The sequence below is a fragment of the Heloderma suspectum genome, chromosome 8, assembly GCF_057233095.1.
Source record: "Heloderma suspectum isolate Gila_16-S chromosome 8, 16-S_ref, whole genome shotgun sequence".
Classification (NCBI taxonomy): Eukaryota; Metazoa; Chordata; class Lepidosauria; order Squamata; family Helodermatidae; genus Heloderma; species Heloderma suspectum.
The window spans coordinates 4,735,188-4,759,478 of record NC_139465.1 but is presented as its reverse complement, the minus strand read 5'-3'; the positions used below and the strand labels follow the sequence as shown (position 1 = coordinate 4,759,478).

The following is a 24,291-nucleotide window of genomic DNA, read 5'->3' as shown; positions in this document are numbered from 1 at the left end:
CAGTAGCAATGTATGGCTGTGAGAGCTGGACTATAAGGAAGGCTGAGCGCCGAAGAATTGATGCTTTCGAACTGTGGTGCTGGAGAAGACTCTTACGAGTCCGATCCTAAGCCAATCCTAAAGGAAATCAACCCTGAGTGCTCATTGGAAGGACAGATACTGAAGCTGAAGCTGAAATATTTTGGCCACCTAATGTGAAGAGAAAACTCTCTGGAAAAGACCCTGATGCTGGGAAAGACTGAAGGCAAAAGGAGAAGGGGACGGCAGAGGATGAGATGGCTAGATAGCATCACTGATGCAATGAATATGGACTTGAGCACACTCCGGGAGGGAGCGCAGGACAGGAAGGCCTGGCGTGCTCTGGTCCCCGGGGTCACAAAGAGTCGGGCACGACTGAACAACAGTGATTACACTGAAGCTTCTTGTGGTGTAGTGGTTAGAGTGTTGGACTAGGACTGGGAAGACCTGGGTTCTAGTATTCACTCAGCCATGAGGTTCACTGGGTGACTTTGGGCCAGTCACTGATGAGGATAAAATGGAGAGGAGGAGGATCGTGTAAGCTGCCTTGGGCTACTTGGAGAAAAGGAGGCATATAAATGTGACAAAATAAATACATAATTACCCCCCCCCCCCCCGCGCACGCATCACCAATTCCTGGAAGTGGAAGAAGCAGACCTACCTAAAAATGTACCCCAGCCATGGCTGAAGTGGGTCATGGGTTCTGGTCAGAATCTGAGGCTCCTGTTTTTTTTATTTTTAAGAATGTAAGAAGAGCCCTAATGCTGGATCAGACCAAGGGTCCATCTAGTGCAGAATTCTGTTCACACAGTGGCCAACAGCTGCCCACAGGAAACCCACAAGCAGGACACGGGTGCAACAGCTGTTTTGTACTGTTGGTTGTTCTTCTAGTACATTGATGGCCTAGGGCAGCCTTTCCCCAACCTGGTGCCCTCCTGATTTTTTTGGACTGAGCTCCCAGAATTCCTGACCATTAGCCATGCTGGCTGGGGCTGATGGGAGTTGAAGTCTAAAACATCTGGAGGGCCCCAGGTTGGGGAAGGCAGATCTAGAGTCTGACTCCGAGTGTTGTATGTTTGTGCTTTACAGTTCTAGAACACAAAAGGCTGAGTAGGTAGCGCAGGAGGGACCATCCTGCTGCACAGGTGGCAGGGCAGTGGGGCACTCCAGGGAGACCTGGTTAAAACACAGAGCAAAGGCTGAACTTCTGCTTGGTTGATCCTTGCTGCCAGCTCGCCAGCAGATGTGGGTTGGGAGGAGCTCCCCAGGTCCAAGAGAGTGGCACCGACACCTTATGTTAGTTTGTGGTGCACACACCAAGGGCAGCTAACACCGATCCAGAAGAACGTGCCCCAGCAGCTTTGGCTCTGCGTCCAAGTTGTGTTCTTGGAAGCGGTATGCAAGCCAGGCTGGAGAAGGCCTTTGGTTGCAGACTCAGTCCCCCAAAGCAAGAGGCGAGTCCAAGCAGGCTCATGAGCTACTTGTTACCCAAGGGTGAGCCAGAGGCAGGGACAGGAGTGCCAGGGGTCAGAGCCAGGAAACCAAGTCAGCCCAAGGTGAGTCACTCCCAGGCTTGGCTGTTCTCAGGCCCAAGAACTTTCTGTACTATTTCTTTGGCCAAGGCAATGGGGAGGGGTGGGGGAGGGGGAGCTTTGGCCCCAGAACCGAAAGGATATGGCCCTGGTATCCAAATTAGCTGTGGCCCTATAGGGTCGTGATGTGGCCCGAATTAAGCTCTCCAGTCATGGTGCAGATGCAGTGGCTGGGGGAAGGACTGACAACTTGTTATGGATGCTCTATACGCATTTCTTTTACACCCTGTCGAGCAGTAATGCTGCTGGTACGGTATTGCTGCTTACGGTGCTTCCATTCCTAGAGTTCAGTCTGTCAGCTTTTCCATCCACAGCCCCTGTTTTGTAGCTATTTCTAACCTGGCTGCAACCACTGGCTCAGAACAGTGTGTTCCATTATTTAAGTTAAAATGGTACTTCTTTGCTTGACAGGCATCTTAGTTGTTGTTTTTTGCCAGCTTGAGGTGTCTCTCTGTGTAAAATATAACTCTGCAATGGGGCAGCGGGATTCTGCAAGCCAAATGAGTGTCGCTTCAGGGGCCTCCTTTTTGGAACTTAGCAACTCCATGCAGAAGCTTCCAGTAAGGGGCAGTAAAGGAGTTTGGATTGACCAAAACACACAGTTTATCTTGTGGTGCCTCTTTGTTTTTCCCGCAGCCTTTGATGTAGATACCCCCTCAAGGCAGGGCAGGTATCTCATGCAATAAGAGGGAAGGCAGCAGGACCTCGGAATGCCTGCAGGTCACCCGTTGAGCAACAAGGCCCTGTGGTATACATTTCCAGGTACACAGTGGCCTGGTTCAGATGACATGCCAGCCCACCGTACCTTAATTAATCCTCAGGGTACCCCAGCATGTGCTGTGGGAATATTCCATTGGGAATATGCAAGCCCCGACTAGGAGTTGCCGTGGCTTGTCATGTCATCCAAACCCAGCCAGCGGGGGTTATTTGAGGGTTAGACAACCCTTGCAGAACCTGTGGTCTATTTTAGGGTTATGTGGGCATTGTTTAACCCTCAAATAACTCCCAGGGGGTGGGTTCGCATAACCCGTCAGGCCTTGGCAACCCCCAACTGGGGCCTGCACATAATGGCGGATGGCGTGCACTGCAGCCCTTCACGGGTAAATTAACCCACAGTGGGTTGTTGTGTCGTGCGAAGTGGCCCATTTTCAAGTTCTGCCAGTGCTTCTCCTTTAGAAAACCCTTTTCCACGTCCATTTGTGTGCAGAGAAGCCCCTGCTCATTGCAGAGAACCCTGAGGCACATTTCTTGAGCACATGGGCAGATCCACACAGCACACAGATCAGGCCTATTGTGCCTCCCTTCAGAGACCAGGGGCCGCTGGGCCAGACTGTCCTGCTGTGGCTGGTTCGGCCATGGTCCTGAGGCAGTCTCTGGGGCAAATGCATCTCCAGGTCAAAAGGCAGGCAGAAGTAAAAAACGCAGGCAAATAGTCCAATACGAGCACAACCCAAGAAACAGCTTATCAGGGGCCAGCAGCATGAGAGATCAGTCCAAGGAAAAACACAGTTTCAAGGCACTGAGAACTGACACCAGGATGGAGGTTTTTAAGCTGGAGCTTCTGGAGCCTCACCTAGGACTCAGCTGCAGTATATCAGAGGCATCTGGAAGAAGACTTCCTCAGGAGGAGTCCTTTATGCATAAGGAGCCTTCCTTTGTGAACAAGCACTCCTTCTCGCAAGGGTTGTTCTGGACTGCCTCTTGGAGCGAGCCAACACTCAATGGGCTAGGTGATCACTCACCCTCTCTCTGGAGTTCCCCATCTCTTCCAGGGATGGATCCATGCCCATCTGCCCACCAGGGTCTGGGCTTCCCCTGGGCTTCTGGCATGCTGCTCTTTGTCTCTGGGAGCTCTAGCTCCTCCTCTGAAGAGGATTCCTCCAGCAGGGGCAGGACATGCATGAACTGAGACCATAACCCCAAACAGACCTAACACTTGTTGCGGGTGCACTTTGCAGGGGAAGATAGGGAGCGGGCAGGCTGTCAGGCAGGGGACCTAGTGCCCATGGGGGAATCCCAGGCTTCCCTGGATCAAAGTGTGAACATCCACCTATAGGTAGGGGTAGAGGGGAAGCTCTGGAGTTCCCTCCCAAGGGCGGTTAGATTGGACTCTTCTTTGTTATCATTTAGGCAGCGGGTGATAGCGGTTTTGTCCCTTCAGGCTTTTAACACCTTTTAGTTGGCAGTGATTGTGTTCTAAGGCTGCTGTCCTCAAGAATTGCTCTCATTTAGCTATGTAGTAAATGCTGGCATATTTTATTCATTGCAAGCTGCTTTGGGAGCTCTTTTTTGGAGCAGAAAGGATCTGGGGTGGGGGGAGGTAAGTGTTAAGCCTCCCCTCTCTCCACAACTCCCCTCCCCTGGACAGGGAAGGCTTTCCTCTCCCTCCTCAGGGAGGGAGAAGGGGGGGGGGGCACTGGAGCCCACCTTACTCAGTGGCTTCTGTCTCAGCAGTAAGAGTTTTGAGAGAGAACCACAGAGCACTGAGGGCTAGAGCGTCTTGCTCCACTCTAGCCTCCTGTATTGCGTGGTTTCTGATTTAGCAATCTGCAGGCGAGACCCCTGAGAGCTGCATGCAACCCATGGGCTGCAGGTTGCCCACATCTGCCCTAGATAATATAGGAACAGACACCCTGCCTGTTAGAGGCATTGCAATGGGTGGGTCTGAGAGAGAAGAAAGTGAGAACAGCCTCATGAATCTTACCTGTCTGGGCAATTCCGAGTGGACCCCACTTTCTGCTCTTCCACATTTGTATTAATGACTTGGAGGAGGAGGTGCAGGGGATGCTGATCAAATTTGTATATGACACAAAATTGGGAGGGATGGCTAATACCTTGGGAGACAGAAACAAAATTCAAAGTGATCTTGATAGACTGGAGCGCTGGGCAGAAAACAACAGAATGACATTTAATAGGGATAAATGCCAAGTTCTGCACCTCGGAAAAAGAAACCAAATGCGCAGTTACAAGAGGGGGGATATGTGGCTCAACAACACTACAAGCGAGAAGGATCTTGGAATTGTTGTCGATCACAAGCTGAATATGAGCCAACCATGTGATGTGGCTGCAAAAAAGGCCAATGCTCTTTTGGGCTGCATTAATAGAAGCATAGCTTCCAAATCCCGGGAAGTACTAGATCCCCTCTACTCAGCACTGGTTAGGCCTCATCTGGAGTACTGTGTCCAGTTCTGGGCACCACACTTTAAGAAGGATGCAGACAAACTGGAGAGTGTTCAGAGGAGGGCAACAAAGATGATCAGGGGACTGGAAACAAAGCCCTATGAAGAGAGACTGAAAGAACTGGGCATGTTTAGCCTTAAGAAGATAAGACTGAGGGGAGATAGGATAGCGCTCTTCAAGTACTTAAAAGTTTGTCCCAGAGAAGAAGGCCAGGATCTCTTCTCCATCATCCCAGAGTGCAGGACACAGAATCATGGGCTCAAGTGACAGGAAGCCAGATTCCGGCTGAACATCAGGAAAAACGTCCTGACTGTTGGAGCAATACGACAATGGAACCAATGACCTAGGGAGGTGGTGCGCTCTCCCAGACTGGAGGCATTCAAGACGAGGCTGGACAGCCATCTGTCAGGGATGCTCTGACTTAGACTCCTGCATTGACCAGGTGGTTGGACTTGATGGCCTTGTAGGCCCCTTCCATCCTTACTATTCTATGATTCTGTGATTCTATGATTCTCTGTGACCGCCAGACTTCTGCTATGACAGTAGCCTTTCCCCCTTCCTCTAAGGCACTAGGAATCCTTCTAAGCATCCCTCAGACATATTGAGGGCAAAGACACCGTCTTGCCATCCACAGCGATTCCCTCAACTACTGTCTCCATAGCAGGATGGTCCTGACTTCTCATGTTTGCTTCTTGGCCTAGAAAGAGTTCTGTAGACATCTGACCCTGCCAGAGTGATGGAAATGTTCATGCCTCATATAATCAGGACTGTTCCTTTTTAGCAAACTGCTCTCCTGGTTATAGGACTCCAAAAATCCCCTGTCACTTACGTGTCATTGAAGCCAACGGGGTCAGGGTGGTGGTGCCTGTGACTTCATCCATCCCCCTCTTGCTGCTGAGATTTGAGATGAGTTGGCCGTTTTGAATCTAGCGATCAATCTTTACATCTGTCTCCCACACCGCTGGCATCAAGAGCGGAATTGCTCTCTTTCAGACACTTTGCACTGTGTTAGTTTTTAATATTGTGGTTAACCACAGAGATTTATACCATGCTGCAGATAAACTGAAAGGAATGTTGAGACTTAAAAGAAGGAGGGGGTATGTAAAAAGGTAGGCGAGGCTAGAAATAGGCTTGCTGAAGTTAGCTGGGCTGTCTGCAGAGTCCACTGGGGGAGGCAAGATAAATATGGTATGTGACAAGGAAAGCGGGCAGGAAAAAGGGAGCATGTTGAGGGGGTGGTGCAGCAGTGAAGTTGATGTGGGAAACGTGCTGTATACCTTCCCTTTCTAAAGTCGTTTTTCCTGCTTAGCACTTCAGCCACAACCTGGAAGCACAGAACGGTCCCATCACATGCACCTTTATTGGAGCCACTTCAGTCGTTGTGAGAATATGCATGCTTCTGAGTTACACAGAACTCTTTGCCAGTCAGAGCCTCTTGTATAACGTAAAGGCTTGTGTGCTTTCACCTTGACGGAGGCTTGCCGGCCTGCATCTTGTCTCTTACACTCTGATGCCAGTTACATGACAGCTGGCTCTGTCCCAACATGTTCCGTGGCAGTTTGGGCTGCTGCAGGTCCCGTTTAGTGCACTCTGGATCCTGTGCAAAGCACAGTTCTTAATAGCCACCCACCTGAGGACTAGTTGGTGCCTGCAAATTTGGTACTTCGGCTGCTAACGGGTAACGTGCTTGTGGTGTGGTGCGGAACGAGGCTGCTTCAGGCATGAACAGATGCCAGCTCGCAACCCAGCTCAGATGCAGCGCTCTTGTTTATTTTCGTGTGCTGATTGCATTCTTTCCTTACAGAAGTTCTAATGGTTCCTGACATGTTAAATTACAGTAACAACATTGGAATACCACACAGGATTTGTTTTTCCTTCCCTCCGCTGAAATCGGTGCAAAGGGAAATGGCTTCCGCTTAAAAGCCAGCCTTCCGAAAGCCTTCCACATCTGGCTGAACGCTGGATAATTAACCCAGGGCTTGCGACATAGCTATTAGTTTTAGCAAGTTCTTTCTTCCAGGTGTTGGGGTAGTCACTTCAGCTGCAGACAAACTGCTGTTGTGAATGTCCTTATTGGTAGCTCATGTATTGAGGGTGGGGAACGCGCAGCCAAAATGACCTGTACAATTGAAGGGGGGGGTAGAGGAGGGGGGGGTAGAATCTGTAGCAACATGTTATTACTGGCAGGAGAACAAATGGAAATAGGCAGTGATTCATTTCAAAGTGTCTGACCTTAATTTGAGAACAAAGTGTTGCCATTTTGAACTTCACAGCCTCTCCTTATAACTAAGCAATCGCTCACCGCACTAGAAAACGTTACAGAGGAAAACCATTAGTTAGTTGGGCTTCCATTCTTTATTCACTGCAGCCACTTCCTTTGGTGCTAGGATTTTTCTTTTTCTTTCCAGAGACTGAAAGGAGGCAGTGGAGGAGTCAGGCTGAGCAGGACTTTTTTTAAAAAAGGGATAGCCATTGTCAACCAGCTAGAACTGGCTTAACCCTTGGCAGCAAATGGTCTGCCCCAAACCTAAACTGCTGAAAATGTTGAGGCTTAGGTGTGGGCTTCATGGGAGAAAGAGCTCCATTGGGAGGTGATGAAGACCGATCTCTTTATGCCCTTGCCAGTCAACTACAGGGAGCAAGTGATCCAGTTAAGAGCATCTCCTTGGCCGGTCCTTATGGAACACAGCAAAGCAGTTGTTGTTCAGTCGTTCAGTCGTGTCCGACTCTTCGTGACCCCATGGACCATAGCACGCCAGGCCTTCCTGTCCTGCGCTCTCTCCCGGAGCATGCTCAAGTTCATATTCATTGCATCCGTGATGCTATCTAGCCATCTCATCCTCTGCCGTCCCCTTCTCCTTTTGCCTTCAGTCTTTCCCAGCATCAGGGTCTTTTCCAGGGAGTTTTCTCTTCGCATTAGGTGGCCAAAATATTGGAGCTTCAGCTTCATTATCTGTCCTTCCAATGAGCACTCAGGGTTGATTTCCTTTAGGATGGACTGATTTGACCTCCTTGCAGTCCAGGGGACTCGTAAGAGTCTTCTCCAGCACCACAGTTCGAAAGCATCAATTCTTCGGCGCTCAGCCTTCCTTACAGTCCAGCCCTCACAGCCATACATTACTACTGGGAAAACCATAGCTTTGATTAGACGGACCTTTGTCGGCAAGGTGATGTCTCTGCTTCTTACTATGCTGTCTAGGTTGGCCATAGCTTTCCTCCCAAGGAGCAAGCGTCTTTTAATTTCATGGCTACAGTCACCGTCTGCGGTGATCTTGGAGCCCAAGAAAGTAAAATCTGTCACTGCTTCCATTTCTTCCCCTTCTATATGCCAGGAAGTGATAGGGCCAGATGACATGATCTTAGTTTTTTTAATGTTGAGTTTCAAACCAGCTTTTGCACTCTCCTCTTTCACCCTCAACAAGAGGCTCTTGAGATCCTCTTCGCTTTCTGCCATTAGGGTGGTATCGTCTGCATATCGGAGGTTGTTGATAATTCTCCCGGCAATCTTAATTCCGACCTCTGATTCATCCAACCCGGCGTTTCTCATGATGTACTCTGCATATAAGTTAAATAAGCAGGGTGACAATATGCAGCCTTGTCGTATTCCTTTCCCAATTTTGAACCACTCGGTTGTTCCATGTCTGGTTCTTACTGTTGCTTCTTGACCCTCGTACAGGTTTCTCAGGAGACAGGTAAGGTGGTCTGGTACTCCCATCACTTTAAGAATTTGCCACAGTTTGTTGTGATCCACACAATCAAAGGCTTTAGCGTAGTCAATGAAGCAGAAATAGAGGTTTTTCTGGAATTCTCTTGCTTTCTCCATGATGCAGCGAATGTTGGCAATTTGATCTCTAGTTCCTCTGCCTCTTCGAAACCCAGCTTGTACTTCCGGTAGTTCTCGATTCGCATACTGCTGAAGCCTAGCTTGTAGGATTTTGAGCATCACCTTGCTGGCATGTGAAATGAGCGCAATTGTGCGGTAGTTTGAACACTCTTTGGCGTTGCCCTTCTTTGGAACTGGAATGTAAACTGACCTTTTCCAGTCTTGTGGCCACTGTTGAGTGTTCCAGATTTGTTGGCATATTGAATGCAGCACTTTAACAGCATCATCTTTTAGGATTTTAAATAGCTCGGCTGGAATACTGTCATCTCCGCTAGCTTTGTTGTTACTAATGCTTCCTAAGGCCCACTTGACTTCACTCTCTAGGATGTCTGGCTCAAGTTCAGTGACCGCACTATCATGGCTATCAGGGACATTCAGATCTTTCCTGTATAGTTCTTCTGTGTATTCTTGCCACCTCTTCTTAATCTCATCTGCTTCTGTGAGGTCCCTGCCTTCTTTGTCCTTTATCATGCCCGTCTTTGCACAAAACGTTCCCTTGAGATCTCCAATTTTCTTGAAGAGATCTCTAGTCTTTCCCATTCTGTTGTTTTCCTCGATTTCTTTGCATTGTTCATTTAAGAAGGCCTTCTTGTCTCTCCTTGCTATTCTCTGAAACTCTGCATTCAGTTGGATATATCTTCCCCTTTCTCCTTTGCTTTTCGCTTCCCTTCTTTCCTCAGCTACTTGTAAAGCCTCATCAGACAGCCACTTGGCTTTCTTGCATTTCTTTTTCTTTGGGACGGATTTCGTTGCTGCCTCCTGAAGAATGTTACGGACCTCCGTCCATAGTTCCTCAGGCACTCTGTCTATCAGGTCTAATCCCTGAAATCTATTCCTCACCTCCACTGTATATTCATCAGGGATATGATTTAGGTCATACCTGAAAGGTTTAGTGGTTTTCCCGACGTTCTTCAATTTAAGCCGAAATTTTGCAAGAAGCAGCTCATGATCTGAGCCACAGTCAGCTCCAGGTCTTGTTTTTACTGACTGTATGGAGCTTCTCCATCTTTGGCTGCAAAGGACATAATCAATCTGATTTCGATATTGACCATCTGGTGACGTCCATGTGTAGAGTCGCCTCTTGTGCTGTTGGAAAAGAGTGTTTGCTATGATCAGCCTGTTCTCTTGGCAAAACTCTATTAGCTTTTGTCCTGCTTCATTTTGTACACCAAGGCCATGCCTGCCTGTTATCCCGGTGATTTCTTGAGTTCCTACTTTAGCATTCCAATCCCCTATGATGAAGAGGACATCTTTTTTTGGTGTTAGTTCTAGAAGGTGTTGTAGGTCTTCATAGAACCGATCAACCTCAGCTTCTTCGGCCTCAGTGGTTGGGGCATAGACTTGAATTACTGTGATGTTGAATGGTTTGCCTTGGATTCGTACTGAGATCATTCTATCATTTTTAGGATTGTACCCCAGTACTGCTTTTCCCACCCTTTTGTTGACTATGAGTGCTACTCCATTTCTTCTAAGGGATTCTTGCCCACAATAGTAGATATGATGGTCACCTGAATTACATTCGCCCTCGCTGATTCCCAAAATGTCAATGTTCAATCTTGCCATCTCATGTTTGACCACCTCCAGCTTACCTTGATTCATTGATCTGACATTCCAGGTTCCTAAACAATATTGTTCTTTACAGCATCGGATTTTCTTTTCACCGCCAGACACATCCACAGCTGAGTGTCCTTTCGGGTTTGGCCCAGCCGCTTCACTCTTTCTGGCGCTACTTGGAAATACCCTCTGCTCTTCCCCAGTAGCATATTGGACACCTTCCGACCTGAGGGGCTCATCTTCCGGCGTCATATCTTTTAGCCTTGTGATACGTTCCATGGGGTTTTCTTGGCAAGAATACTGGAGTGGGTTGCCATTTCCTTCTCCAGTGGACCACATTTTGTCAGAACTCTCTGCCATGACCTGTCCGTCTTGGGTGGCCCTGCACGGCATAGCTTATGGCTTCACTGAGTTACGCAAAGCAAAGCAGGCATCATCTCAAACTACATCAAATTAAGGGGCTGGTATCAGCTTCACAGTAGTTTAGTCCCAGATTAAAGTTCCAGGAGTGCTACAGTATGAGCCATCCATGCACATTCATGCTGGTGCTTTACTGCTGGAAAAAATGCTGGATGCACTTTCAGCGCTGTTTGGATCAAACCCAACCACAGCCACTCACAGGAAAATCTAGTAGTTGTTTATTGCTATTAGCCCAAGGCTGCCTGAAAAGGGTGATGCAAATGGTTTAGGAGTGCATGCAACAATTATTCCTGTCCTCCTGGTCAGAGTGTCCTTTTGCAAAGGAGCAGCATCTTTATTCCCTAACGGAAGTGAACATATCACCACGGGCCTTGCTCTCAGCCAGGGTGACAAAGCAGAGAGAGGAGCAGCAGCAGTCTATCTCCCCTCGGACACCAGAGGACCTTTCTTTCTCCAACCTGGTGCCCTCCAGATGTTTTGGAGTACAACTCCCAGCATTCCTGACTGTTTGCCATGCTGGCTAGGGCTGATGGGAGTTGAAGTCCAAAACATCTGGAGGGCACCAGGTTGGGGAAGGCAGTTTGGAGAGTTCGCATTAGTGACCACGAGATGCTGAGGGCAAGCAATAGAGGATGAGCTCCCTGGGGGCATTGGACTGTCCACTGCTGGGGATGGGACACTGGGTTACGTGGACCTTGGGTTTTTTGACACTACATGGACATTGTTGTCTTAAACTTCGGTTCAAATGTGGCTCAGTGTAAGTAAGCATAAAGTGATGCACACTGAGGCAAAAAATCCCAACTTCAAGTATAACCTGATGGGATCAGAGCTAGCAGTGACCGACCAAGAGAGAGATCTTGGGGTTGTGGTGGACAGCTCAATTAAAATATCAACCCAGTGTGCGGCCACTGTAAGAAAGGCCAACTCCATGTTAGGCATAATTAGAAAAGGAATTGAGAATAAAACTGCCAATATCATACTGCCCCTATACAAATCTTGGAGTACTGTGTACAGTTCTGGTCACTACATCTAAAAAAAGATATTGTATTGTTGGAAAAAGTGCAGAAAAGGGCAACTAAAATGATCAAGGGGCTGAAGCATCTCCCCTATGAGGGAAGGTTACAGCAGCTGGGATTGCTTAGCTTGGAAAAAAGGCAAGGAAGGGGGAACATGATAGAGGTGCACAAAACTATGCCTGGTGTGGAGCATGTGTATAGCAGAGAAAGCTCCCTCTCCCATAATACTAGGACCTAATGGGGTCCTCCCATGGAGTTGATTGGTGGGAGATTCAGGATGGATCCAAGGAAGGACCTCTTCACACAATGCATAGTCAAACTATGGAATTCTCTACTACAAGACGTGGCGATGGCCACCCCTTTGGATGGCTGCACAAGGGGGTTGGACAAATTCCTGGAGGAGAAGGCTATCCATGGCTACTAATCCTGATGGCTCTATGCCACCACCAGTATCAGAGGCAGTATGCTGGGGAACATGAGTGGGAGGGTGCTCTCGCACTCATGTCCTGCTTGTGGGTTTCCTGTTGATAGCTGGTCGGCGGCCACTGTGCGAAGAGAATGCTGGACTAGATGGACCCTTGGTCTGATCCAGCAGGGCTCTTCTGATGTCCTTAAGTGGCAAGTGGTTCTAGAATTCCTTTGTGGGTGAAGGCAGCAGCTGCTTGTTCAGGGTGGCAGTCCCAAGCCAGCTGCCTCTGGACGGGGGAAGCCAAGTCCTGCTGGTGGTAAACTGTGGTCTGTTTGTCTCTCTCTCGTGCAGAACACAGATTCTCTTCAGTCCGCCATCCAGCCGGAAATGCAGATAGACCACGGAGCCATTCAGATCCAGTGAAACCGAGTTGGCGCAGGAGCGGTGCCACAGCTTCAGCGGCAGCTGTAGAATCCGGCCGAAGAGCAAAGCATCTGGCTTCTCAGCCTGGGGGGTGTTCTGCCTGACACCCCCCGTACACACGAGTGCGACCCAGCTCCATCGATCTGGCTGTTTGCACCCACACCCAGACCTTCACGTCGAGACACTCCTCACAATTCCCACGGCTGTGAGAGCTACCGTGCTTTTCACTCCAGTGCAAAAGACTCCCAATAGGCGTGGCTTAGCCCTCCTGGGGGAAAACAAACAAACAAACAAACCACCACACCCAACTATACCTAACCTTGCAGGAGGCAAAACCAAGCTAACCTAAATTAATCAAAAGATTCCAACTGAATCAATGTACCATCATTTCATCTCTTCCGTGACTCATTCTTGTAAATGTATGTAGATACTTTATCAGACTCATGGCTGTCTTGCAGTACATACATACCTTACTACACATAAGGAATCAAGAGCGCAAATATATTTTGCTTCTGGAAGGAGAATTTTTTTAATTTGCTATGTTTATAACGAAAAGGTGAAATATGTATTTAAGAAAGAAAATGGGGGTGGGGGGAAAGTGCCCATTATCATAAACATTAGCTTTTTTTGCTGCTGGTTTTTCTGTTTTCAGTGTAATCATAAAGTATTTTCAAAAAAGGGGGAAAAAACCAATAAAGAAAAAGGAGAAAAACACACCCATGCACACAGAACCCTTGCCTTTTTTTGTTGCTATTGTTGCTTAACTACTTTTCTAAAGGGGGAAAAACTACTATCCAACGCTGTAATTATGCATTTCTAAAGAAATAAATGTGTATTTATGAGGAGCGTCTGTCCCTTGCCTGTTCTTAGAGCAGCCTTCTCCAGTGTGGCACACTTGAGATGTGCTGGTCTGCAACTCCCATAATTCATAGCCATTATGATGGGATGGTGGGAGGTGTAGTTCAACACATCTGGGGGGGTGTCAGGTTGAGGAAGGCTGCCTTGGAATATAACTCTTCTTTTTTTAAAAAAATTATACAACATATTATAAACTCATCACATAAAAATATAAATGCAATGCACACTCAGCATAATCAAATTTCAGCTTTGGAACGTAAAGATATTCTATTGTAGCAACAAATACAATAAACTTAATCCCTCCAAAAGGGCTTTTGGGTCTCTGGCGGCATGTATTCAGGAACACCTCTATTCACAAATGCAAAGAAGGGAGACCACATTTCAATAAAACAGTCCCTTTTTCTAAGTCTTCGAAGAAGTTTGTTGTGATGCATCAGACGCTCTGCCAGAGCTATTTGCCAAACCTAACACTTCTGAGGGTGCATCCCTATGCATGGTTAGACAGCAAAATGTCCTACAACTCCCAGCGTGCTCCAGCGATTTTTCTGTTTAAGCATGCATTGGATTGCTCCCTTATAGATTTCCCTTTTCAAGTAGTAGTGCTTCACGCCCACATGTATGCCCATACTGTACACTTAACCCCCTCTTCAATGGGGATGAAACCTATCGCTGTTGCTCTTTGCTTTGCCCACTCTCACCTCCCAATGTAGTGTGGCATACTTGCAGGATATACGTATATATGGGTATTTTAGGGATTTTTATCCCTCCCTTAACCCCCTCCGCCCCCAGCAGCTTTACAGACTCATGCAAACAAAATACGTTCAATAGAAAAGATCAGCAAAAACACTATAAAACAAATTCCATTGAGGATTACAAATAAATTCAAATACCTGGGAGACTAAAAAGGATTTCACCTGGCGCCGAAATGATAACAAGGTGGAGATGCCTGGCAAACTTCTATCATCCTGGGGAGAGTCTTCCTCAGCTAGGGGGTCACCACTAAGAAAGTATTCTTTCTCTCATTGCCACCTGCCTCACCTCAGAAGGCAGGGACACCTACGGTTGAGCCTCCGAAGATGATCCCTTCATTTGGGCAAGCGATCTTTCAGGTATCCTGGCCCTAAACTGTACTGGTGTTTTGTGCCTGGAAATGGACTGGGAGCAAGTGCAACTGCTTAAGCACAGGTGAGATATGATCCCCATTCCTGGACCCAATCAGCCTAGCAGATCTATTTAGGATTAACGGCTGTTTCCAGACAATCAGCCCCACATACAACACATTAAAGTAATCTGTAAGGACCAGTCTGCACATTTCTCTTACAAATAAACATAAAATAATATGAGGGCTTTGAGCTTGGGTGCTGCGATGGGTCACTAACAAGGGGGCACCTGGGCATTTCAGGCTGCACGCATTATGGCCAGCTCCCTGACTTACGCTCAGATGGCCAAAAACATCCTGTGTCGTTCGGCATCCCGGCTCAACACACACCTGGTGGTGGCCCACCTCCTTCAGGAGATGACTAATGAAGAAATGCAGTGTGGGAAATCCCCCTTTGAAAACAATAGCAAACTCTGCCTTTACATAAATACTTCTTGGCAATCAATCAAATCTTGCATGGCGAGGGGGCTGTTACACAAATACTGAAAACCTGCAGCCCTGGCTTTGTCTGCAAACTGTTCTTTCACAATGTGAGAAATAATAACTATTGCACATGTGCGGAGCGTCTTCCTTCCAAATGGATCCCAAAGCAGTCAGTTAAATGAGACCTATTTTGTTTGAACGCAAGGGTGTGTATGTGTCTGAGTTGTCTGTGTGTACAAAGATTATTCCTGGAAAGAGTTGCTTTGAGCTCATGGGGGCATTTGTACTGTGCTGAAATGAGCAAGGACGATTCGATTGCTCTAATCCAACCACATCCTGCAGCAAGACTGTTTGGTAGCACAATCAATTCGTGGCACTCCGTGCGCTTGAAGGGCAACAGTAGAGACCCTGCAGGGGAAATTTTGCAAGATAGAATGCAATTAGCCATTTACAAAGTGGCAAGAAGTCCAGGGTTAACACCCTTATTCTTGTAAAATAGCATCTAGGGAATTTTCAGTAATGTTGTCTTCCTCAGTATGATAAATTTGTCCGGAAGATAATTTTTAAAAAGAACACTTTGCTCTCAGCTGCAGATATGCATGGGAAATTGCAATCAAGGGGGGGAATTTATTTGACTGAGGCAAAAATGTGTTCTGCGGCTTGACAGTTCTGTTGTGGTGTATTTTCCCCCCAACCATTCTTAATAATAAATTAAAGACTGGTTAAATAGAAGCCAGCCAGGCTGAGCAAACTTGACAGATTGAGAGAAGCCCTAATTTAGGAGAAGGAAGATTAAGAGGTTTGGCTTGCCAATTTTTTGGAGTTCCTCCCTGACCTTGGACTTCATCACTTACCTCTGGGACTCAGAATCCTCCTCTGTAAAATGGACGTAAGAAGAGCTTTAGAAATTCCATATCCCATGCCAAGAAAAGCCAAATCTTGCAACCAGAGTCAATTATGTAAATTAAAACTTTGCATATATTTGCTGATGTGGAGAAATTGTAGTTAGAAGGAAAAAAAATTCATTTCAAGGCAGGCAAGCAAAATAATTCTTTGCATGCCAAACGAGGTTACAAGGCTTTGGGTCAAGATAGAGCAGATCTCCCCCAGAACATCATCCAACAACTACAGCTTTTAACAGTGCAATGCTTTGCATGCCTACTTGGAAGTAAGTCCTATTGAGACCTTGGGGCTGTGGTGGACAACTTGACGGAAATGTCAACCTGGTGTGTGGCTGCTGTGAAAAACACAAATTCCATGTGAGGCATAATTAGTACAGGAATAAAAAAACTGCCATGATCATACCGCCCTTATAGAAATCTATGATGCGACCACACTTGTACAGTTCTGGTCAGCACCAGGTTGACAGTCCCCCTGGGACCGTAGCTCAGTGGTAGAGCTCCTGCTCTGCATCCCAAATTCAATCCCCAGCAGGATACCTGAGAGAGCGCCTCCTTCCCTAGCAACCTGCCCGGTCACTGAGGTCATCAGAGGGCATGTTCCTGGTGGTTCCACATGGACCCATGGCCCGGTTGGAGTCCACCAGGAGAACAGCCTTCAGTGTGGTGGCCCCCTTCCTATGGAATTCCCTGCCTTTAGAGGTCAGGCAGGCGCCAACATTGTGTTCTTTCTGGTGCCTCCTGAAGACGTTGTTCTTTCAAGAGGCCTTCCTTGCATGACCAGCCATGGGTTGTTGAATTCCACTTCGTTGGGATTTGCCTTTTTAAAAATGTTTTAACTTTTTAAACTCTTTTAACCATTGTTTTATTCTTATGTTGGTCACCGCTCTGAAATCTTCTGATGAGAAGTGGTGTGTGTGTGTGTGTGTGTGTCTATCTATCTCCAGGTAGGGCGAGAAAAAACGCCTGGAAAGCTGTTGTCAGTCAGTGTTGACAATACTGGGCTAGATGGACCTATGGTCTGACTCAGTATAAGACAGCTTCCTATGTTTCCCACAGTTCTTCAGTTGTGTAGTGGTAAATTTTGAACTGCAGGCGCTCATCATGACATTTCCCATAGCTATACCCCCCAAGGACAGTCCAAAAATTCAGGCAGCTGTGTTGATCTATATCAGGGGTGTTCACCCCTGATCTGTATGAACAAACCAGTCTAGCAGTCTTCATCTCCATCTGGAGCAGGCCTTTTGTAAAGCAAATGGCTCTTAACTGCCCATGCAAGACCAAGCCACCCCATTACAACAAGGAAAAACGTATTGTTGCAGGGAAACTTCCATTTCCCTCCAACTTCTTCAGAGACTCCAGCTACATTCAGAGGGAGCAGCGGAGTCTGAGGGGGTGGCAGATGGCATCAGCACCCCTGCTAATAAAATGGTGCCAGGGCTGCGTTCCTGTGAGCCCTGGTTCCGCTACACCACTGCTGTTCAATTCTACCTCCTAGCACATTATCCATGACCTCTTTTTAACTCTAAATAACAATACCTGCTGCATGTATTCCTTTGGACAACACAGGATGGCTACTTCAAATGAAAGGAAAAGATATTGAAAGCCTGCCAGGGTCAAACATAGAATCATAGAATAGTAGGGTTGGAAGGGGCCTACAAGGCCATCGAGTCCAACCCCCTGCTCACTGCAGGAATCCGAGTCAGAGCATCCCTGACAGATGGCTGTCCAGCCTCGTCCTGAATGCCTGCTTGTCTTGAATGTCTCCCTTGAATGGAGACAGCAGCTGGAGAAGAACCTAAGATGAGCACTTCCTCTGCCAGGATAAAAGCCACACAGAGAAAACTGTATTATTTCACTTTATTTTTTTGTGCTTAAATGCCTCCTTTCCTGCAAGGAGCTGAAGGTGGAAAACCTGGCTGTCCGCCCGCCTTCATATTCTCACAACAACCCTGTGAGGTAGATTAGGTTGCGAGTGTGTGTGTGACTGGCCAAAGTCACATAGTGAACTTCATACTTGATTGTAGATTTGAACCTGGGTCTCCCTAACCCTAACCCTATTCTCTAGCTCAGGGATGGACAACTTTGGGCAGCCAGGGGCTGAGTATTTTGTCCACCCTGGACCTGCTGTGGACTGCAGTCCCCCCCTGCCCCCCATGGCAAGAAAAAAAAGTAAAACGGAAAGCAAGCTACATTTGTCAATTTCAAGCCTCTAGCATTTTGCTGCCATATTTTAGTGCCATACCATGACTTTTTCTTTCCCATTTTAAAAAAGAAAAAAAATGGGGTGACAGGAGGCCATGGGTGCTGCATTGGGGGCTGTGGTAATGGCATGCAGGCCATAGGCCATGTGTTGCCACCCCTTCCCCAACCTGGTGCCCTCCAGAGGTATTGGACTACAAGTCCCAGGACTGTTGGCCATGCTGGCTGGGGTGATAGGAGTTGTAGTTCAATGCATATGGAGGGTTCCAGGTTGGGGAAGGCCACTCTAACTGCTACACCACACTGTCTCCCAGTTCAGCAAAACCTCTAGCAAAGTTGCTGCAGAAATACATTTGCACTGTCAGGATTCCCTTTTGCCCCTGCTGTAAACTTCAGAACCCAAATCAAAACACAGACAAGAGGCATCAATTCTTGGCTTTTACTCCACTACTTCAATGGGTCATACAGATGCAAATGGTCAGTGACTCACAGTCTACAAAAGAAATGCCTTCAGGGAGTTCAAAGGAAAGCTACGGGCTGCTGTCCTAACTTAAGGGGTCGGGGGGGGGGGGAATCTCCCTCTCCCTCGTGATGCCTCTAAGCACCACTGTTTCCGCCGGGCCAATCAGGCAGACCGTCTAAGCTCTGCCCCTGCCGTCTCTCTCTCGGCTCTGCATCTGCGCCTGGTGTCTAAGAATTCAGGCTCTCCAAGCCCCACCTCTCCCTGTTCGCTATCTCTCACAGGGGTGTGTGAAGAGAGGCCCTCTCTGTCTAGCTGGGCCGTTGAAGCCTGAGGAGTCTGTCTCTATCTCTGGACAAGCCTGGGAAATTTCCTCCTCCACTTCCTGCAAGTCCTCCTCAGAAGCTGAGCCACTGAGCCACTCCCTGTGCTCAGAAGCAACCCTGACACGCACTGACACCAAATTAAAAAAAATGGAGGTTTTGCCGAACTGTGACAGTCGCTGTGACTGTCGCTAGGAGTCAATGTGGCCCAAAGGCAGTTTTTGAAATGGAGACAAACTTTCATTTGTATGTTTGTGTGTACAGAGCTTATTTCATAAAAAGAAATGTCTTCACCCCCAAAGTTGTACCTTCCTCCTCCTTTTGGTCTTTGGGAATATACAGAGGATGTTTCCTGGTTGCTTCCAGCAGGAAAAGGGTTAAAGTGTGCGCCAGGCGGGTGGGAAGGGAATCCCTAGCTTGGAACTTGAGACTTTCCAGCTGAGAGGGGATGCAGACGTCACCACTCTCATTGCTGCACTCAGCTCCCATGTCAAAGGAAGTCCAGGGAAAGAGCATCAAGGACTCCAGCGCCAGTGAGGATAGAGATATGTAATGCCATCACTTCCGACTTCGGTGAGTAGAGAGAAGTGTCAGTCTCTGAAATAGCGTTGCAAAGATTTGGAAACTCTTTTTTCGGAGCCAGCCTCGGAAACGGAGGGGAATCTTTCAAACGGAAGGCTGCTTTGGTACCAGTAGCTCAAGAAACGTCTAATGTAACTAATGCAAATGGTGTTAGGATCTGGTAAATTCCAGTCAAAGAAATGTCCCGGGACTCTAATCTGTGATACATGTACACCTGCCAAGAATTCAGGAAGGGAGAGAAAGACAGGAATGCAATGCCCTTAATCTGTGAATCTTCAGGCAGCTTCTGGAAAAAGGGTGTTTTTGTATTTGGTTTGGGTAGCTGCCTGCTGTGATGAAATGCAGTGAGACTTTCTGACGTTCTGATGTTATGCTTACACATGTGATATTTAAACATCTGATGTCTCCTCAGAAGGTGGGGTAATGGCACCCATTTCAACCCCTTCTGAGGACATGGGAGAGGGAATGGCTTTTGCATTGCAAGGAAGTAGCAGAGAAGAGGGCAGTGCCCACCTGTAAATCCCTTTGCCCTAAACAACGAAAGTGTGATCAAGAATCTTCTAGCACACACACACACACGTTTAGTATAAATGTATCATCAATGAATTAATACTTAAATGTTTAACATTTACACTTGTACCGTTTTGTTAATGAACAAAGTTTTATAGATCAAAGTTTTTGCATCTGTCCCTGTCCCAGGGAATGAGCCAGTACCTTTCCTTTGGACCAAGTAAGCACTGCCAGCTTTGATACTGTAGAGGCGTCTTCTTCAGACTGCATATTCAGTGTGTGTGTGTGTGTGAGGTCATGGTGTTTACTCACATTACGACTAACTTTTTTCAAACGGACTGTGTGGATTCTGCTATTGCACTGCACAGCAAATTGGTTTGGGGCAAACAAAAGAGCATTCTAGAAATATCAGTCCTCTTCTATTTTTTTGAAAGTAAGTTTCTAGACCTTAAGATTGCAAGGATAGACTAGAAACAGGGGGCATTATCTGGTGAAATTTCAGAAACTAGACATGGGGAGCTGAACAGTGACAGCATGTACCATTTTAAGCTCCTCCTTGTGATTAGAGGAAGCAAAATAAATCATGGGAAATGAATTGTTGTTGTTCAGTCGTTCAGTCATGTCCGACTCTTCGTGACCCCATGGACCATAGCACGCCAGGCCTTCCTGCCCTGTGCTCTCTCCCAGAGTGTGCTCAAGTCCATGTTCGTTGCATCGGTGATGCTATCTAGCCATCTCATCCTCTGCCGTCCCCTTCTCCTTTTGCCTTCCATCTTTCCCAGCATCAGGGTCTTTTCCAGGGAGTTTTCTCTTTGCATTAGGTGGCCAAAATATTTGAGCTTCCGCTTCAGTATCTGTCCTTCCAATGAGCACTCAGGGTTGATTTCCTTTAGGATGGACTGAGGGAAATGAATAAGCTCATGCAAATTTGTAAAAGTTATTTAGGTGCTTGATACAGACTTCTTTTTTTAAAGAACTGTAAATATGGCTTTGCTTTTCTGCCCCAGTGGCAGGGAGTTAACTGGATCACAGATAGGCTTTTACACCCTCTTACTTAAATCTGTTAGGTGAGGATTCTCAACTGACAGTACAAATGTCCAAAGAGAGGTAGAATCGCCTTGCTCCATCTCCTCTCACACCATTTTTCTTTCCCCTTCTTGTTTCTTCTCTTGATGATTTAGCTGAAGGCCTGTGGGAGGCTTGGCTCCAGTTATATCCCCTAGGTTTATTTTATACCTTATAGCACCTGGACAGATGTGTGTGGCAACAGAAAAAGAAGAAGGGCCTTCTAGCCCAGCGTTGCTACTTTAATTCCTGAGCAGAGAAATGCCAGGCCCCGAAATGATCTGGAAGCTGCATTTTACAGTTTGGAAGTCCTGCCCTCTGTATTCTTGATGGTTTGAGGCTCTTGGCTGTGGTTACAATTAGAAAGAAAAACACACACTCTGTACATACCCAGAGTACATTATTACCTCACATGTCGCTAAAGCAGACATGAACTTTGACTTTGACTCTAATCCCAGTTCAGAATCCTGAAAGCCTGGTGGCTTTTTTTCTCATGTGCAAGCTGTATGCAGAAAATGGGTTACTTGCATTGTTGTTCACAGCCCTTTCTGTGATGTGGAGAGGTGGCGTGTCTTACGCTTTTTAGGGGAACGCTTTTGTCCATCATCCATTTCGTATCGGTTTGCTTACCTTGTATCGGTTTGCTTACCTTTGGTGCGTGTAGAATATATTTGTTTGCTTATTTACATGATCCGTGCCCCACTTCTCGATGTGAAAGCGCTCAAGGACAAGCAGTTACAAAAAATGCAGTCAAATACAATCTAAAAGATGAGCATCAATAAAACTTCAAAGATAAAAGCAGGACATTAAAGCAGCAGCTAAAAAACTAACACAAGGAACTTACATACTGCTACAAACTGGTAAAAATACAGTGAACCTAATTTGGTACATAGTACATACTGTCAACACTCCAAAAAGATGGGAATGGTGGTGCCAGGTGAAGTGAGTGTCCATAGTTTGGGTGCCACACTAGAAAAGTCTCTGTCTCCCCAGTCATCAACTGCCTGATCCCAAAAGTTGGGAGGAGAATGAAGAATAGGTTGGCCATGTGCAGTACTTGACAGAGGACACTCCTCTGTTTGAAGGCATCCTCTATTGGAAGGGCTGTCAGGGTCAAGTCCAGTGTAAACATCAACAGTTAGCACCTGGACAGAAAACTGAAAAGACACGCAGCTCACCTAGTCACATTCTTTCCCGCTATGGTGAAATGTACTTCAATTTAAATAACAGCAATTATTTCTAAATCTGCACTCATGCATATGAATTAGCATATGCAAATCTTATGCAAACAGGAATTTTGCAATGGAATTCTCCAATTTAATTCTATTAGAAAAATGGCTTGCAAAAATGTGTATAATAGGCAATAGCGTGTACAAAAATGTGCATAAAAATGCTTGTGACTTTCAATGCAAACTTTAAAAAAGTCTCAGAGTTTCGGATGAACTCGGATTGGAAAAATTAGAAACTGAGAGAGACTGAAATTGATAGGTTTGTCCATCCCTGATGAAGACGAGCTTCTCTGAAAATTGCAGGAAGGGAGTCCTTTAGTGGCTGTGGCTCAGTGGTAGAGCCCCTGCTTTGCAAGCAGAAGGTCCCAGGTTCGATCCCTGGCACCTCCAGGTAGGGCTGCAAAAACTCCTGCCTGAAACCCTGGGGAGCTGCTGCCAGTCAGTGCCGACAACACTGGGCTAGATGGACCCAGGGTCTGACTCAATATGAGGCAGCTTCCAACGTTCCTAGATACCTGGGTCCCAGGCTGCATAGAGCCTGAAATGTCAAAACCTTAATGGCTCCCAGCTAACTAACTGGAGGGAAAAAACGATCTTGCCTGGAGGTTTTGCTTTTTGGCTCATTTGCCAGAAAAACAAACTGACCAGAGGACTGAAACACCTTCTTTACATGGAAAGCCTCGAGAACTTGGCGCTTTTTAGTTTAGGGCAACAGTGGACCAGGGATGGGAATAGAGATGGACACATGATAGTTTTTTATAAAATTACCATGGTGTGGCCAAGGTGGAAAGAGAGATGTTGCTGTGTCCCCCCTGCCCCCCAGCGCTAATACCAGAACACTCCAGGGTCACCGACTGAACCAGACAAAAGGGCGGACTTCTTCACTCAACGTTTAGCTCATTTTTGGAATTCGCTGCCAACTTGCTCAGATGGTTTTAAAAGGGGGCTAGATAAATTCATGGAGATTAAGGCTAACAATAGCTATTTGTCATGATGGCTAAATGCTACGTCCTGCATCAGAGGCAGTATGCTGGGGAACAGCCATGGGAAAGGGCTCGTGGGAAAGGGTTCTTGCTCTCACATCCTGCTTGTGGGCTTCTCATGGGCATCTTGTTGGCCAGTGTGAGAACCACGATGACGGCGTAGATAGACCTTTGGCCTGATTCAGTAAGGTTCCTCTTATGGGAAAGGGCAGTTTCCCCCCTCTCACCTATTTTTCCCCAGCTACACACCAAAGAAGAATACACAGGGGGTTTTGGTTAGGCACTTTCCTCAGTTGTAGCAAACCCCCTCTAGACTCCACCCTGGCCAAAAACCTGCCAGATGTCACCAGCTTGGGGCTCCACCCTCAGACCTGCTCTTGTTATTATTTATTATATTTATTATAGTTCTATACTGCCCCATAGCTGAACTCTCTGGGCGGTTTACAAAAGCTCTTGTCCCTGATCCAATGGGCTCTGCCATTAGCCCTGCCCAGATACTACAATTTTTCTATTTCAAGATTTGGCATCCCCCTCTGTGTGGTATATGATTTTGATTTCCCTTTTCCTTTTCTTTTGTGTGTGTCCCCCCCCCCCATGCTGCTTTTATTAGGTGCCTGTTTTCCATTACAAAACTTCAAGACAGACTAATGGGACAGTCACATTTTCCTAGCAGATATATCTCCTCCCCACCCCATCTTGCAAGCTGTATGAAAAACATAAATCCCAGTGGTGTGTATCAGGAAAAAAAAGTTGCATCGAGGCAGGTAGATTTATGGATGCGTGGCTTCTCCCAGTGAGGTCCTCCTTCCCGGGGGCAGGTGAGTCCTCCAAGAGAAGTGGATGAAGCATTTGTAGTGTGTCCACATATTTATTTTATTTATTTGATTAGTACTCTGCCTTTCTACCCAAAATGGCACTCATGGTGGGGACAGTCCTTTCTTTGAAGGTGCCCTCTGCTTGAAGGGCTGTCTGCCCTAAAGCCTCCTTAAAGATATAGAGCCATAGAAAGGGAGAGAACAGCAGGTGCTCCTGAATAGTGAACACCTGGACAGCAGACTGGGTAGGCAGGTACACAGGTCATGTTGTCTCCATTGTGGTCAGAT

At 47.0% G+C, this 24,291-nt stretch overlaps 1 protein-coding gene and 1 long non-coding RNA gene across 5 annotated transcripts in view; both read left to right on the top strand.

Annotated features, from left to right (window-relative positions):
• BANP (BTG3 associated nuclear protein) overlaps positions 1-13,338 on the top strand; it is a 224,704-nt gene extending 211,366 nt beyond the window's left edge. For all 4 annotated transcript variants that reach the window (XR_014784712.1, XM_084812800.1, XM_084812799.1 and 1 more), the window contains one exon: positions 12,424-13,338. Coding sequence is in view for 3 of the 4 variants with exons in the window: in XM_084812800.1 (XP_084668926.1) it covers positions 12,424-12,495 (72 nt within the window). In the remaining variant the exon portion in view is untranslated. The remainder of the gene's footprint in view (positions 1-12,423) is intronic.
• A 5,945-nt stretch (positions 13,339-19,283) lies between these two features.
• Positions 19,284-24,291, top strand: part of LOC146338793 (uncharacterized) — a 414,064-nt gene continuing 409,056 nt past the window's right edge. The window contains exon 1 of the long non-coding RNA XR_014784711.1: positions 19,284-19,392. This is a non-coding gene — a long non-coding RNA (uncharacterized LOC146338793). The remainder of the gene's footprint in view (positions 19,393-24,291) is intronic.